Here is a 15,900-nt window from a genome sequence, read left to right as displayed (position 1 = left end):
TGGGAGGGAGGAGCAGCTGGGAGGCAGGAGCGGGATGGCCAATGGGCGTGGGAGGGGCGTGGTACAGAAGAAAAAGGGGCGGGCCGCAGGGGAGCAGCGGCGGGAAGTGGGGAGCGGGGGGCACGGAAAAGGGGAAAACAGTTATGGATAGACCTGAAAAATAAACCAGAAAAGAAACAGAAAATAAACAGTCAGTAGCAAAAAACAGGGCACAATGCAGATGCGAAACTAAGAAAACATACTTCAGACACATGAGGGCGGCGGCGAACTCGCGGCAGCAGCGGTGACGGCGCAGATGTCCTGGTCACCTACGGGGAGCAGTGCGGTGCGTGGAGCGACCGGCCCTGCCAGCAGGGTTAAGGGTCATATGGATCTCCAAACAATATTCATGTTGGATAATGTCCAACACCCATTGGTGCGATGTTTTGGACTGGCTCTTCTAGAATTTCTAAATTTCTCTTTGCAAAGACCACTGATAGCATGCAATGATGAATATGACTATTGGACTTGCAAAAATACAAATGAAAAGAAAGCATGTTTAAATGATGGCAGAAATCCAAAGATAAAATATGTACACATTTAAAACGATGCAAGTTCAGGCAAAAAAAGCTAGACTTATAGAGGTTACCTTAATCACATCAAGATTCAGAAGATTCTTCCACCTTGACTCTGGCAATGAAGACAATGTCACTAGTTGCTCTTCCAGCTGTTCAGGAGAATCATATTCAATCATTTCATCAGGCGCTTCTTCTGTGTCGTCAGTAGTTATCACATCTAAGAAATGAACAAAAATGAAATGGAAGAAGATAAACTTAATCACAAGGTAGACTCAGTTACCTTAGGCACCCAAATCTATTTTAGGACAGTAAACACTCACAGTTCAGAAACACAGCATGCATCAACTTCTTTCAATGTTTGTGGGGCTAGTATTCAGATTCTGATGTCATGTCATCAGCTGTAAACAGAATTGTGGCTGGGCCATTACAGACAATGGCCTAACACCAGAAAACGTTAGTATGAGGTAATGAAGATGTGGCACTGTGTCAAATACACCTCTGTAGGAAAGTAGGATCAGCTTCTATGGTTACCCACATTATTTGCAGTAAATGTTGTAGGAGGTATGATTCCAAGCACTGGTAGAGCCCTCTGTTAGGCTCTTCATGTCCCCGGTACAAGTCTTCCAGACCCAGACCGCACAGAATGGTTGTTGCCGGCCAGAGACACGATTCTGCCCTCCTGCTGCTGAGCCAAGCTAGATCAGAGGAAGGCAGAACAATAGGCATCCTGTCACAGGGAGGTGCGACTACCTCCCAGACATGATTTAGTGTAGTGGGGCAGTGTGGGTGTGCTTGCCAGAGCCACTCACATTGCATGTGGGGCACATTTAGTGTCCCCATGCATAGTCCAGTTCAAGCCAGTCCTGGGAACCGATTGCTCCCACTCTGGTGCGAAACTAGACAGAGGACATTGGGAGTGACCTCCCCTTTGTCTAGACCCTCCCCTGGGAGGGTCCCCTGAATCATCCCAACCCTTTCCCTAGGGTACCTATGGGGCTTACCTGGGTGTAGGTCCCTAGATTTGTTGTGGGATAAGATTCAGATCAGACACCACTTCTGCTGTCTGGTCTGGACTTCGCTAGACTTCATTTGGGCTCGACTTCGTCCACCTTCCAGTCTGCTGCATTGTCTGTGCACCCTACAGGAACCTTCCATGACATATGGACATCAAAGACACCTGAAGGAATCTCCCATGGAGTGAAGGAGTCACTCCCCTGCATTCGCAGGCACCGGAACCAAGTCGACAAGTCTGCTCAACCTGAGGTCCTCCTCTGGATTCCGAACAGCTCTGCAGCACAGGTGGTGGTTTTCCACAGCTCCCCTGGCCTGCCCTGCCCTCTCACCAAGTTGGAGTCCAATATCCCTCGTGGGAGGTTGCAATAACTGGACCCCTGTGCACCGCATCAACTTACAGTTGCCAAGGCTTGATGACTTCTCTCGAAGAATATCTTCGGGCTTCAAGTAGCCACAACCTCGAACATCTCCTGTGACCAGAATCTTCAGCCACACCGCATCGTGTCCATCGTGGCCAGCATCTGTTGGTGAGCTGCTTGAGGTCCTCCTGCAACTCAATCAATCAATCAATCATAGCATTTGTATAGCGCGCTACTCACCCGGAGGGGTCTCAAGGCGCTGGGGGGGAGGGGGGGTCTGCTACTGCTCGAAGAGCCAGGTCTTGAGTTGCTTCCTGAAGGAAAGGTGATCCTGGGTCAGGTGGATGGGGAGGGAGTTCCATGTCTTGGCTGCCAGGTAGGAGAAGGATCTTCCTCCGGTGGTGGCTCTGCGTATGCGTGGAACGGCGGCGAGGGCGAGGCTGGTGGATCGTAGCTGGCGGGTGGGAGTGTAGAAGGTCAGGCGGTTGTTGAGGTACCTGGGGCCCAGGTCGTGGAGAGCCTTGTGTGCATGGGTGAGGAGTCTGAACGTGATCCTCTTGCTGAAGGGGAGCCAGTGCAGGTCTCTCAGGTGTCCGGAGATGTGGCTGTGTCGGGGGATGTCCAGGATGAGTCGTGCGGAGGCGTTCTGGATGCGTTGGGAGTCTTTTCTGAAGTTTGGCTGTGGTTCCGGCGTAGAGGGTGTTTCCGTAGTCCAGTCGGCTGGTGACGAGTGCCTGGGTGACATTATTCCTGGTTTCGGTGGGGATCCATCGGAAGATCTTTCGGAGCATCCGCAGGGTGTTGAAGCACGACGACGAGATGGCGTTGACTTGCCTGGTCATCAAGAGGGAGGAGTCAAGGATGAAGCCCAGGTTGCATGCGTGTTCTGTTGGCTTGGGAGCAGTGCCCAGGGCAGGGGGCCACCAGGAGTCATCCCAGGCGGAGGGCGATGATCCCAGGATGAGGACTCCTGTGCCTCCAGCCTGTGGGTCCATTTAGGGTCACCTTTACTTCGGTTAGGCTCCCCTGATTGCTCGGGCCTGCCCTGACTCCCCTACTTTTGGGGAGTTCCCTGGACCTTGCTGGTCCAGACATTGCACCTTCTTTGACTTCAGTGTGGGTTGCATTTGCCAAGGCTTGATGGTCCTCCCGCTGGACCCTGACCCCTCGTCAATCGACATCCGACGTGGGACAGCTTTTATATGGCTCCTGGACTTCCTTAGCATCGCCTGGTCCTCACAGCTGCAGAGTCAAGGTCCTCACCAATCTCCTGCAACACCCGACATCGGAGGAAATTTGTCTTCCAAGTCTCCTGGTCACTCCTAAGTGACAGACTCTGTCCCCTCTGCTTGCAGGTACTTCTCGTCTAGAATCTACCTCCGGATTCCACTGGACACTTTCTCCTCTTCCAGTAGCGGCACTTTCCTGAAGTCCTCCACTGGAAACAACAGTGGTTTCTGACATCACTTCACACATATGCACCCGGCTTCCCTGGTATAGGTAACGTCAGTACTAGGGTATCCACGGGTGGGGAGGCTCTCCAACTGTCTATCTTCCACGTGGTTTCTTCAGGGTCCACTAGGAAGGGTCCTTAATCTTTAAAAATCCAACTGTGACTTACATGTAGACTTGTATGGAGCATGCGGTCGTGTACTCGCACTGCACACACTCTCTGTGGGGCTCCTACTAACTTACCTTAGGTAGTTCCATGGGTCCCCAGCACTTCTACGTCCTCTCGACATGGTCTTCACTCCAGTTGTGGTTCTTATAGCACTTTCTTAGTATATGGGTTGGCGCCCTCCTGCTGCCCGCTGTGTATCTCGTGCTATTTACTGTGATTTTTTGCAAAGTATTGTGTGCGTTGTGCATATCGCCGGGTAGGAGATATTTGTACGTGTTATCTAGTATTATATAATAAATACATATTTTTATAAATACCTTGTGGTGTTATTTTCTCTTAACCTATACTATAAGACTGCATTCTGGTAAAACAAGCTACTTTACACTCCTTCTGGACTAAGCCTGAAGGCTACTCTCCACTGCTAACACTTAGAGAGCTTTCTAAGGTTGTCTACGACCTCTTAAATCACCATAAGGGTTGTCTGGGCCGGTGCAAGGTGTCCTCTTACAGAAGTGTACATGATATACCGGGCCAGCTCCTCACAATCCCTCTATATTGTATGCTGCACTGCCCTCAACGCCCTTAAAATGAGTATTTAGGCGGCACCCCTGATGTCAGGAACTCAGATTAGACGGACCGAGAAGAAGAGGATAAAGAAGAGCACTGAAAAAGAGAACTGAAGAATTACTGTGAACTTTTTGGCACCAAACCAACTGGAGCAGCACAGCACCGATATCTGGGGTACCAGACCTCTTGCAGCGACAAAACCCTGTTTGAGTCTAATATGGAGTCAAACTACACCAAAACTGAGCCGTCATCGACGGACGTCAGCACCACAGAGACCGACTTTCAGAGTGGCCCAGCTGTCCTGATTTATGCACCCTCTACCGCAAGATCGACAACCACACACAAGGACCTGTGACCCACCAACCCAGCCAAACTAGTCCCTCTGCACTCTGGCTTGGGTTCCCGTAGAACAGACTGTGCCGCCTTGCTCTTAGGACCTTGTGAACCAAGCACTCCCCTGCACCCAAGTTGGGAGCTCCTGGACTTGTCCCCAAGTACCCCTCTCCAGCCTGTTTTTAGGTGCCCCCCTCCTTCGATGTAGCGCATTAGGCTACCAACCTACTAGCATATCTGCACCCAAACGTCACAGGGCAGGTAAACTCTAACTGCTAGTGATTCTCTGGAACGTAACCCCTGTAAGAAACTGGCTCTATATATACTGAACCAAAGTGAGGTACAGTGTGTATAGAGTCCAAGGGTCTCCAGAGGTAGGCAGAGGTTAAAGTTAGATAGGACCTTACTCTCTATTTGTGGTAGCTTCATCGAGTAGTAAGGCAGTATCAAAGGACAGTGTTAAGCATTTGATGTACACACTCGGTCAGCAAATGAATTCACACTCAAGAACTGAACTCCAGGCCAATTGTTTTTGTATAAAAAAACATACAGTTGTTTATTTTTAGAACCAAGCAAGCCTGGTACAGGTAAGCATTATATACTTTTCAGTAATAAGTTACTGGACATAGAACTGTTTGGAAATGCAATTGGAATTGTTCTTTGTTTGATTTACAGGGGAGCAGTAGAATGCAGCACTTAGCAAATACAGTACATTGGAATGAATAGGCGTTTTCAATAAATTGCAGGTAAGTCACTTTTACGTTACTTTTTCTAACTCAGTGCTGGATGCCTAGATTCATCACTGGGACATTTCCTATAAACAGGGGAGTAAATGCGTTTTTGTTATTCGTGTGATTCTTAAAGAATATTTCCAGTTTTCAAAACTCCACACATGGAAACTTTTTGGAGCTGTACATTGAAATTAATAGGCTTTGTCAACAAATTGCAGGTAAGTTACTTTTAAGTTACTTTTTCTAACTCAGTGCTTGATGCCTAGATTCATCACAAGGGGCCATATGTATGAAAATGTTCATGTGTGATTCTCAAATAGCGATTTTTAGCGAATCGCTATTTGAGAATCGCAAAATGCTATGTAGGATTTGCAATACATTTTACGAATCCTACATATTCCTTAATTGCGAATCGCAAATTGCGATTTGCAATTAAGGAATACCTCCCCATTCATTCGTATGGGCCCAGAGGCCCTTAGGAAAAATGGGAAGACATTCTCAATTTGCGATTCTCAAATAGAGAATCGCAAATTAAGAATGCAATTTCAAGGGTGCCAGGGTGTCAAAAGGGCCCCCTGTGGCACCCCTGAAATGAGCACGGGTGCAGATGTCGCGCACATACATGCCCTAAGGGTGTCTATGTGAGTCACATGGCACTTTGAAAAATGAAAAAAAGTGAATTTTTCACAAAATCACAAATTACCACCAACTTGAAGTTGGTGGTAATTTGCGATTCCTTAAGTCCAAATTGCACTTTTCTGTGCTTCTTACATTGCATTTAAGGAATCGCAATTTGCGAGGGGCATGGCTTGCGCGCCGCTTTGAGATGGCGGTCGGCGCTTGAGCTCCGGGAGGACACTGGTTGCCGGGACGTCTGTGGGATCCCTGTCGGCAACGCGTTCATTCCCGAACATCGCAACTTTCATCGGAATGCACCAGGATCGTGAGGAGATGCGCTGCTGTCACGGCGAATGGCAGGAACCTTCCTTTCCGCTACTTTGAAGCTCCGCTCACTGGTTTTACGTGCGCCCGCCATATTGTCTCCTGTGTGGCGTCGCTCGTGTTTGTTACCTCAGGTGCAGTGGCACATTCTGGGAGCTGTTGTTTCTACTGAAGTGAGGTGACATTCCCTAATATATTCAATACTCCTTATTCTCACTTTCAGCTGTGCGTTTTTTATTGCTGGCAGTTATTTTTCATGATTTTTTCTGCTTGGTGTGCCTCATATATTCATCAGTGGTCCTCCTGATGTTTTGCTTTTGATTTTTTGCCTACTTTGGATTAATGTTCTGGTCAACCTGATTGCGAGGTTACTGGATGTCTGGAAATCTGTATTTTTGAGTACTTGAGGATTCTTTTTTGTGGTATTTTTTTCTCATCGTTCGAGCTTAAATCGCCATTTTATGCTCTACTGCTACGGCTATTGGTCAACGTTTGCTGCTCACACATTTACTGCTCACAAGGAGCCCTTGAGACTTGTCTTTTTTCTCACTTTTATTACACCTGTTGAATTCTCTCTCTGTGCATAGTTCTTCAGATACAGTGTTGGTGTTTTCAACGTGGGCTGTGCTTATGGCGGACAACATGGGCGCTCCTTCTACTACCAAGGACTCTAAAGGGGCTATTAAGAGGTCCAAACAGCACTCTCCTACTCGGGAATCTTCCCAGAAGGATTCTAATGCCACATTAGATACTATTTTGTCGCGTCTCAATGTGGTTCACAATATCGCACAATCTACTAAAATTAATACTGACCTTTTACAAGTTAAGGTGGCGGCTATCAGGAATTACTTTAAGGCATTATCTGTTAGGGTCACTGCTGCGGAATCTCGCATTAGTGGTGTGGAAGATACTGCGCACCAACACTCACGGTCTCTTCAACAAATGGATCGTTCAATGGCTGCTTTGAGGAGAGACCTTACGGAGCAGGAGGATCGTAACAGGAGAAGTAACCTACAAATTTTTGGTCTTCTTGAAGACGCAGAGAAGTCAGCCTCTTCGATGATTGACTTTATCTCCCAATGGCTTCCTTCTACCTTACAAATTTCATTCCTGAGAGACTTTGAGATTGAGAGGGCTCATTGTGGCCCCTCCTTCGGGTCTAAATCTTTTACAAGCCCAAGAGCGGTAATCTTCAAACCACTGCGTCACCAACATTCAGGGCAGATTTTGGCTCATATGAGGAAGGTCAAATCAGTGACTTGGGAGTGCCATCGCATTTCTATTTCGCAAGACTTTGCGAGAGATACTGTGATTCGTAGAAAGGGTTTCCTCAACCTGCGGAAGCGTCTGTTGGACATGAACATCCCTTTTTCTTTTGCTGGTCCTTCCAAATTTCGTATCACATTCAAGGGCCGCTATAGAATTTTTGATGAACCTGCATATCTTTCCTCTTTTCTTGATAATCAATCTGAATCACAGATGGATTCGTTGCCTGCTCCAGTTCCTTCTGGATCTTGATTCTTTTTGTGTTATTTCTGTGATTTTACATTTTCCGTCTGACATGTGTTACTGTTTAGTGTTACATGTTGACCCATTCTGACCTAGTCAGAGACGGTCGCTCCCTCCGCCTTCATCTTTGTTGGAAATCGTGCCCCATCGCTGCTGCTGAATCTGTGTTTGAAATCGTGCCCCATCGCTGCTGCTGAATCTGTGATTGAAATCGTGCCCCATCGCTGCTGCCTGCCTACCGCGGATAAGTACATTGTGCCTGCATCTTAACTTATAATTGTGCCTGCATATTAACTTATAATATTGCCCCTGTAACTATAGCACAATATTGCACCATACTCGTGCTTGCGCTCAGCGTCCGATATCACATTCTGGGCCCCTGTGATCACGTGCCTCCATTTGTTGTGATCCCTCCTCGGCCGCGCTTCCTGCCGCTGCTCCGGCCCCACCCCCGCTCCCTCCAGCTTGACCGCTACCCTCCCCACTCGCCACCCCGCTCCCGCCTCCCAGCTGCTCCTTCCTCGCTCCGCCCCCTCAACTCTCCACTTATGGCAGAGCCGCGTACGCGCAGCGTTCACGCGCCCTATGCGCGCCGAAGGCGCGCCATAGGTAAGCCCGTCTACGCCTGGCCCGCGCCCAGAGCCAGACCCCCCTGTCCCTCACAAAATCCACCCCACCCGCCGAACGTACGACGCAACCCTCTCTGCACTCAACACCGGCCGGCTCCCCGACTGCCACCAAGCCGCCCCAGGACGCACCCATGGACCCTTCACCTGCCAATCCTGCAAGTTCTGCTGCATCAGGACCCACACTACATCCACAAAGGCCACACAGAGCCCGACAATAACCACCTGAAGTGCATCCTGCTCAACACCCGCTCGGTCCACAGACACGCCATTGAACTATGGAACCTATTCGACACCACAACGCCAGACGTCGCCTTTCTTACAGAAACCTGGATGAACGCCTCATCAGCGCCCGACATCGCCATAGCCACCTCGGACGGCTACAAGATCATCCGAAAGGACCGCATCAACCAAACAGGAGGAGGCATCGCGATCGTCCACAAGAACACCATCCGCATCACGACCAGCTCAGACGACACCCTCACAACCGCCGAACACCTTCACTTCCAGATACACACCGACCCCAAAACCACACTTAGAGGCACCCTCATCTACAGACCACCAGGACCCCGCACACAATTTTGCGAGGACATCACTGACTTTATCAGCCCACACGCCCTCCCCTCCGAGGACTACATTCTCCTAGGGGACCTCAACTTCCACCTGGAAAAGAACAACGACAGCAACACAACCACCCTTCTGGATAACCTCGCCATTCTCGGACTCAAACAACTGGTAAACACACCCACCCACTACGCCGGACGCACGATCGACCCAATCTTCTCCTCCAGCAAGCACGTCTCCTATCACGCCACAGGACTCCACTGGACGGACCACAGCTGCGTCCACTTCAACTTCAGAAAGACCACGTCCCACCATCACCCACAACAAGTCCCCCGCAGAAACTGGAACAAAATTACCACCGACCAGCTCACCTCATCGCTAAACCAAATCCCTACCACCAAATCATCGGACCCAAACCAAGCAGCAATCAATCTCGCACAATGGATCACCCACTGCGCTGACGAATTAGCACCCTTGAAAATCCCTCACAACAAGCCAGGCTACAAAAAAGCCTCCTGGTTCAATGACGACCTCAAGAACTCCAAAAAGTACTGCCGCACCCTAGAGAAAGCCTGGCGAAAAAACCCAACCACAGACAACATGACCGCCCTCAAAGACGCCACCCGCAAACACCACCAGCTGATCCGATCCACCAAGAAATCTGCATTCAAAGATCGACTCGACAACAACGCCCACAACAGCAAGGAACTCTTCAGCATCGTCAAAGAGCTTACCAATCCCAACGCCTGCACCAACGACATCACCCCCTCTCAAGACCTCTGCGACTCCCTAGCCTCGTTCTTCCACAGCAAAATCGCTGACATACATAACAGCTTCGGCGACCAGTCCACCCCCCCTTACCACCGAACCGAAATACCCCACCACCACCCTTCGCGCCTGGAACCCAATCAGCACCGAAGACACCATCCGCTTGATGAACTCCATTCACTCCGGATCACCAACCGACCCATGCCCCCACCACATCTTCAATAAGGCCGACTCCATCATCGCACCCCATCTCCGGGATATCATCAACTGCTCCTTCAACACCGCTACCTTCCCGGAAAGCTGGAAACATGCCGAACTCAGTGCCCTCCTGAAGAAACCTACAGCAGACCCCACTGAACTTAAGAACTACCGCCCCATCTCGCTCCTCCCTTTCCCTGCCAAAGTCATAGAGAAGACCGTCAACAATCAGCTCGCCGCCTTCCTCGAGTCTAACGGATCCCTTGACCCCTCACAGTCCGGCTTCCAAGCCAAACACAGCACCGAGACCGCCCTCATCGTAGCCACAGACATAATTAGTCTTTCTACTCTCTCTTTCTATCTTTCTTTTTCCTTCAGACTGAGAGTGTTTATTCTACCTCCTTTTACCTTTTAGATGATATATGTCTTTTCGTATATCATAATTGTTTCTGCTTCGTTCGGTTTCATCGTTTCCTGTACCGCAACATGTTTTATCTATGCTCGGCTCATGTCTTTTGGTCGTTTTATTCCTATTAGTCTGCATGTTCTGTTCCATTGTCTTTTGTTTTTTCTAATTTGCGTTGTTTTGTTAGTTTCGCTGAAATACTTCTATTCTTTCCGATACCTTAAGTTTCATTCATCTATGACCTCACTGCGCTTTCTCCACATGCTTTACTCTTTATTTCCGATGACCTCCTATTTACTACTACTTTTGTTTCATATTGATTCATGATGCTTTTTTCTTACAATATTTTTATTGAATTCATTCCGCATATTGCTATGTTTCTTATCTTGCTAATTGTTTATGCCATATATATAAAGTTAAGTATTTATCTTCCCTTATCATGCTTTGTGTTGTTCGGTTGTTCTTTTTTATTTATGATGTTTCTCTTAAAATATTTCTAAGACATTAAGTCTGCGTATATCGTATGTATGCTACATATATAAGATGGTTGTTTAATCCTTAGGGATACTTTGCTTGTTTGCTTTGTTAATTGCATTCTTTTAGCACTACTGCTTGCTCATAATTCTTCATTAGGTCTTTATCTTATTGTATGATGCACCCTTATGCTCCTGGTTGTGTTTCGACTTAGAGGCTTCTTACAGTTTTTCTTTTCTTCTATCCCATTCTGAGTTCTTGCATCGCTCTGTCTACTTTATCTCTTTTTGGCCTATTTCTTTCTTTTCTGTCTGGTTTAGTTTTGCTACTTTTACTATTGTATGCGTCCCGGCATCCCTCTTGCTTCCCGCATCCATGTCTCCCCAGGTATGAGTTTGGTCCTTTATAGACCTCCCCTGATGGGTCTTTTTCTTGTATTCTCTCTATTCCTTTCTGGTGCCTTTATTCCTCCTTCTCTTTTACTTTTCTCTTCCTTCCCTTTCTTTCTCTTTCTCTTCTTGGATCATCAAATAGTTCTTTCACTTTTCTCCTTTCTCCCTTCTTATTTCTCTTCACGAATTTCTTGTTGGGGCTCTCTTTTTGTGTTGTTTGTAATACGACGTTGGTGGTCTTCTGTTGTCGTTGTTTTCTCTTTTCTGTTATCCACGTATTATGATTTATCTTTTCTGGTAGGAGTATGCCGGGCTTGAATGTGTTGTCCCTTAATGTTAGAGGATTAAATCATCCGGTGAAACGATCGAAAATTCTGGATTACTGTAAATCCTTATCTTCAGATTTGGTACTTTTACAAGAAAAAAAAGTTCCCTCCAAGGAGGCCTTGTTTTTGAAGAAGGATTGGGTTCTTGACGTTGTTTGTTCGGAGGCCTTCGGCAAAAAGAATGGTGTGATAACGTTAATTTCTAAGAATTCTGGTTTATCTGTGATCTCTTCTGAACATGATTCGGAGGGCAGATGGTTACTATCCAAGTTCTCTGATGGTACGGATGATCTTTATGTTATGAATATCTATGCTCCAAACATTGATGACCCCTCATTTTGGCGAACAATTACTAAAACATTAACTGACACACAGCATAAAGGTAATCTAATTGTGGGTGGTGATTTCAATTTACCAATGGATCCCTTGTTAGATAGAAGTTCTGAGTTTAGCTTCCGTCCTCCTAAAGCTCATAAGCAGATGACAAATATGTGTTCCTTTACTCATCTTCAAGATATTTGGCGTCTTCATAATCCTATGGGTAGCGACTTTTCTTTCTTTTCTTCTCCCCATTCTAGTTTCTCTCGTATTGACTATCTTTTGGTTCATTCGTCTCTTGTGCAGTCTTCCTCTTCCCCGTACATTCATCCTTTTCTTGTCTCGGATCATGCGGCTGTTTCCTTTACACTTTTGTCCTTTGCTCCTAAATCGCGTCCTCGCTCTTGGAAATTAAATACTGAGCTTTTACATAATGATTCTCAAATTTTGGCCATATCCAAAGAAATTGCTACCTTTTTCGCTGATAATGAAGGCTCCGTTTCTTCTCCAATAGTCTTGTGGGATGCTTTTAAATGTACTCTTCGCGGTCACATTATTAAGCGTATGGCTGCCATCAAAAAGGAACTTACTGATTTAGCGGATGAAATCAAAAGGCAAGAATCTCTCTATCGCAATTCTAAGGACAACATGTGCTTACAGACCATTAAGAATTTAAAGTATTCCTACAACACTATTGTTACCAAGAGAGCTCATATAGGGGTACAAGCTCAGAAATCTAAACGGCTACTAAAACCGAGCAGGTAAAATTTTGGCGGCTACGTTGAAGTTTCAGGAATCTTCTTTTCAATCCTCTCAGATCTCCTCTATCAATGATAGCTCTGGTATCAAAAAATTTCAAACCACGGAGATTCTTGATGTATTCCGAGATTTTTACAGTAAGCTCTATACTCCCACTGATCAGGCATCTTTTGCCCAATGTCAAGAATTTTTTAAGACAATTCCTATACAATCTGTGTCTGTGGAGGATAGTAGCAAATTGGGTGGCTCGATCACTTCTGAGGAAATTATTTCTGCAATCAAAGCTACGCGGTCTGGGAAAGCTCCCGGTTCTGATGGTTTCCCCATTTTGTTTTATAAGACCTTTCTTCCTTCTGTTGTTCCTCGTCTTAAGTCGGTTTTTGAGGCCTTTATTCAAGGGGGGTCGGTTTCGGGTTCCGCAGCTGACGCCACTATTGTGGTGATTCCAAAAGAGGGTAAGGATCATTCCGATCCCAAGAATTTTCGTCCTATTTCCCTTCTCAATATGGAGGCTAAGATTTTTGCCAAGATTTTGGCCAGGCGCTTGGAGTCTTATATTCCTAAGCTTGTCCACCCATCTCAGACGGGGTTCGTCAAGGGTAGACTTGCTAGGGACAACATTCGTACCTTTTGCCATAATTTGGGTTCAGCTAAACGTTCTAACCTTCCGGCGGCAGCTTTGGCCTTTTTTGCGTGCTGTTTTATATGCGCATAACCTTGGGGACTCTTTTGTTCATATGGTCATGTCCCCCTATGCTCAACCTAGAGCCAACATTAGAGTAAACGGGGCTACGTCGTCTTTTTTTAACCTTTGCCAAGGCACCAGACAAGGCTGTCCTTTATCCCGCTTTTGTTTTTATTATCTATTGACCCGCTCCTCAGATTGATTGATCTCCACCCAGACATTAAAGGTTTTAATTTCGGCTCCCATTGTATGAAGACAGCTGCCTATGCGGACGATGTTCTTATTTTCTCTGATGACATTGTATTGGCCATTCCCGCCATTACCAACATCATCTCTCTTTTTTCTAAGGTTTCGGGTTATACCCTTAATAGAGACAAAACAGAGATGTTCCCCTTAAATGCTTATTGCTTCCCAGCGCATATGGGTTCTGCAGGTTTTAAGTGGCAATCTAAACAGCTTAAATATTTAGGGATCTGGTTTTGTGGTACCCTTTATGATACTGTAGCGTATAATGAAGCCCAGACTATAACCAAAGTACGTCGTCTTTTAGACACCTGGTCTCCGAAACATATTTCGTGGTGGGGTTGTCTCCAAACTTTGAAAATGATGATAACACCTATCATTAATTTTGTATCATCTATGCTTCCGGTGAAATTATCCTCTTCTTTTTTTTCATGAGATGGATGTCATTACCTCTAAATTTCTCTGGAATGACAAGAGAGCTAGAATTGCTTACAAGTTTTTGAGAAAACCTTATGATATGGGGGGGTGTAATTTTCCTGATTGGGAGAAATACCAAGTTGCTTTTATAGCCTCTCAAGGAGCTCTTTGGTTTTCTTCGGTTCCTGATCATATGCCTTCCTGGATGTTAATTGAACAGGAGGTTTCTGCCCCTTTGCCACTTTCTTCGTTTTTAACCACTTCTACTTTATCTATTCCTTTTTCGCGTTCGATCATTTTAGATACCATTGCAGCAGTCCGGTTGGTAGACAAGAGAGTTGCTACTCCTCTTCACAAATCACGATGGTCCTCAATTTGGCGTAATTCTAAGATTGAAATTGTTATTGATCACAAGTTGATGTCCTATTGGGCTACTAAAGGGATTTCGCTTGTGCGTCATCTTTATGATTCACATAATGATCCGTTACCCTTCTCCTCTTTAGCTCAACATTTCTCTCTCACTAACTTACACTTCTACACCTTTCTTAAAAATTAAAGTTGCTCTTGCCAAGCTACAATTGGTTCCCAATTCTCCTACCATTACCTTATTTCAATTGTGGATTAAAACTGGTCATGTAGCGTCCAAAATCTATACATTTTTATCTTCCAATACTTCTGTCCAGCATACTGTTACCCAACAAAAATGGTTGCACCATTTTCCTCATGATCTTACAGAACATATTTCACCAGATTCCTGGCAGTTAATTGGGAAGTTGTCTCTGCGCAAAAAAATTGCCCCTTCTTTAATTCAGTCTAAGTTCTTTTCTATCAATCTCCTTCATTGGACTCCAGTTCGCTTGCATTCCCTGACTCTAAAGGAGGATGACCTATGTTGGAGTTGTGGTTTATCGGCTGGTAATTTTCCACATATGTTTTTTGAGTGTTCTCTTCTGCAATCCTTTTGGGATTTGATACATAAGCATCTTATGTTAATATTTGATGTTCAATTCAAGCTCTCCTTTCCCATGATTATGCTGGGTCCATTGGCCTCTCCAATCCCGTTGCCTTTAGATTCCTTAGATGTACAACTAATGGATCTTCTATTAACTGTTGCTGTCAAAGTGATTCTTATGGATTGGAAGTCTTTTTCCTCAGTCTCATACCATACATGGTGGGCATGGGTTTCCTTTTTGAGAAGCGCACACACTTCGGTTGATGAGGCCCATCTCTCTCCTTCGATCTCTAGTGGTGTTTGGAGAGCTTTGGATGCGTATATGGATTTAGCATCGAAAGGTTTGGTTGCTCAATATCCCTTTGTGTTACCTGATTGAGTGAGTTTTGTGTGTTTGTGTGTGGTGCCCCACAGGAGTTTGTTTCTCTCTCTTTTCTTCCCTCTCCTTTCCCCGCTTTCTTCTTTTTTCCTTTATCTTCTCTTTCTCCTTTTTTCCTTTCTCTTGCTATTTCTCTTCTTTCTATTGCATAGTGATACTGTTGATTTTTTTATGATTCCGGTCACTAATTCTTTGTATTCTACAATACTTATATGCAATTTATCCAATGAATTATTTGTAACTTGGCCATCATTGATATATTATTCTTTATCGATACTCATTACCTGTATCACTTTTTATTATGTTTTACTATTTATTTACTGCCTCAAATTCTAATTAAAAAAATTTGAACTAAAATAAAAAGAAATCGCAATTTGCGATTCCTTAAATGCAATCGCATAATAGGGAATGGCAAATTTTGCGATTCCTTATTTTGCAAGGGGTGTTTTGTGTCATACATTGGACACTGCTGATTTGCGATCGCAAAATTGCCTTCACACATATGGCCCAGGGACATATACTGAAAAGAGTTGAGAAAATGCGTTTAGGTTATTGGTATGATTTTTCAAGAACATTAACATTTTCTAAACTCCTCACTTGGGCATTTTTTTTAAACAGAATTGTCAATGTTATCCTATGGAGGAAAACAGGTTATATGCTTGTTGTTGCAGAGTTTTATATAGCGTGAACTTGACCCGAATTGGGTATCAGAGCGCTTCACATAGCACCAGTTACATTACATGAGGACACACATTCATTT

The 15,900-nt window shown here is 45.5% G+C and overlaps 1 protein-coding gene across 1 annotated transcript in view; it reads right to left on the bottom strand.

Annotated features, from left to right (window-relative positions):
• Positions 1–15,900, bottom strand: part of WDR36 (WD repeat domain 36) — a 433,115-nt gene that overhangs the window by 114,721 nt on the left and 302,494 nt on the right. The window contains exon 19 of the mRNA XM_078675494.1: positions 629–774. Within this exon, the coding sequence (XP_078531620.1) occupies positions 629–774 (146 nt within the window). The remainder of the gene's footprint in view (positions 1–628; positions 775–15,900) is intronic.

This window comes from Lissotriton helveticus, chromosome 2_1, assembly GCF_964261635.1.
Source record: "Lissotriton helveticus chromosome 2_1, aLisHel1.1, whole genome shotgun sequence".
In the NCBI taxonomy this organism is placed as follows: domain Eukaryota; kingdom Metazoa; phylum Chordata; class Amphibia; order Caudata; family Salamandridae; genus Lissotriton; species Lissotriton helveticus.
This window is presented reverse-complemented; position numbering and strand designations above follow the sequence as displayed.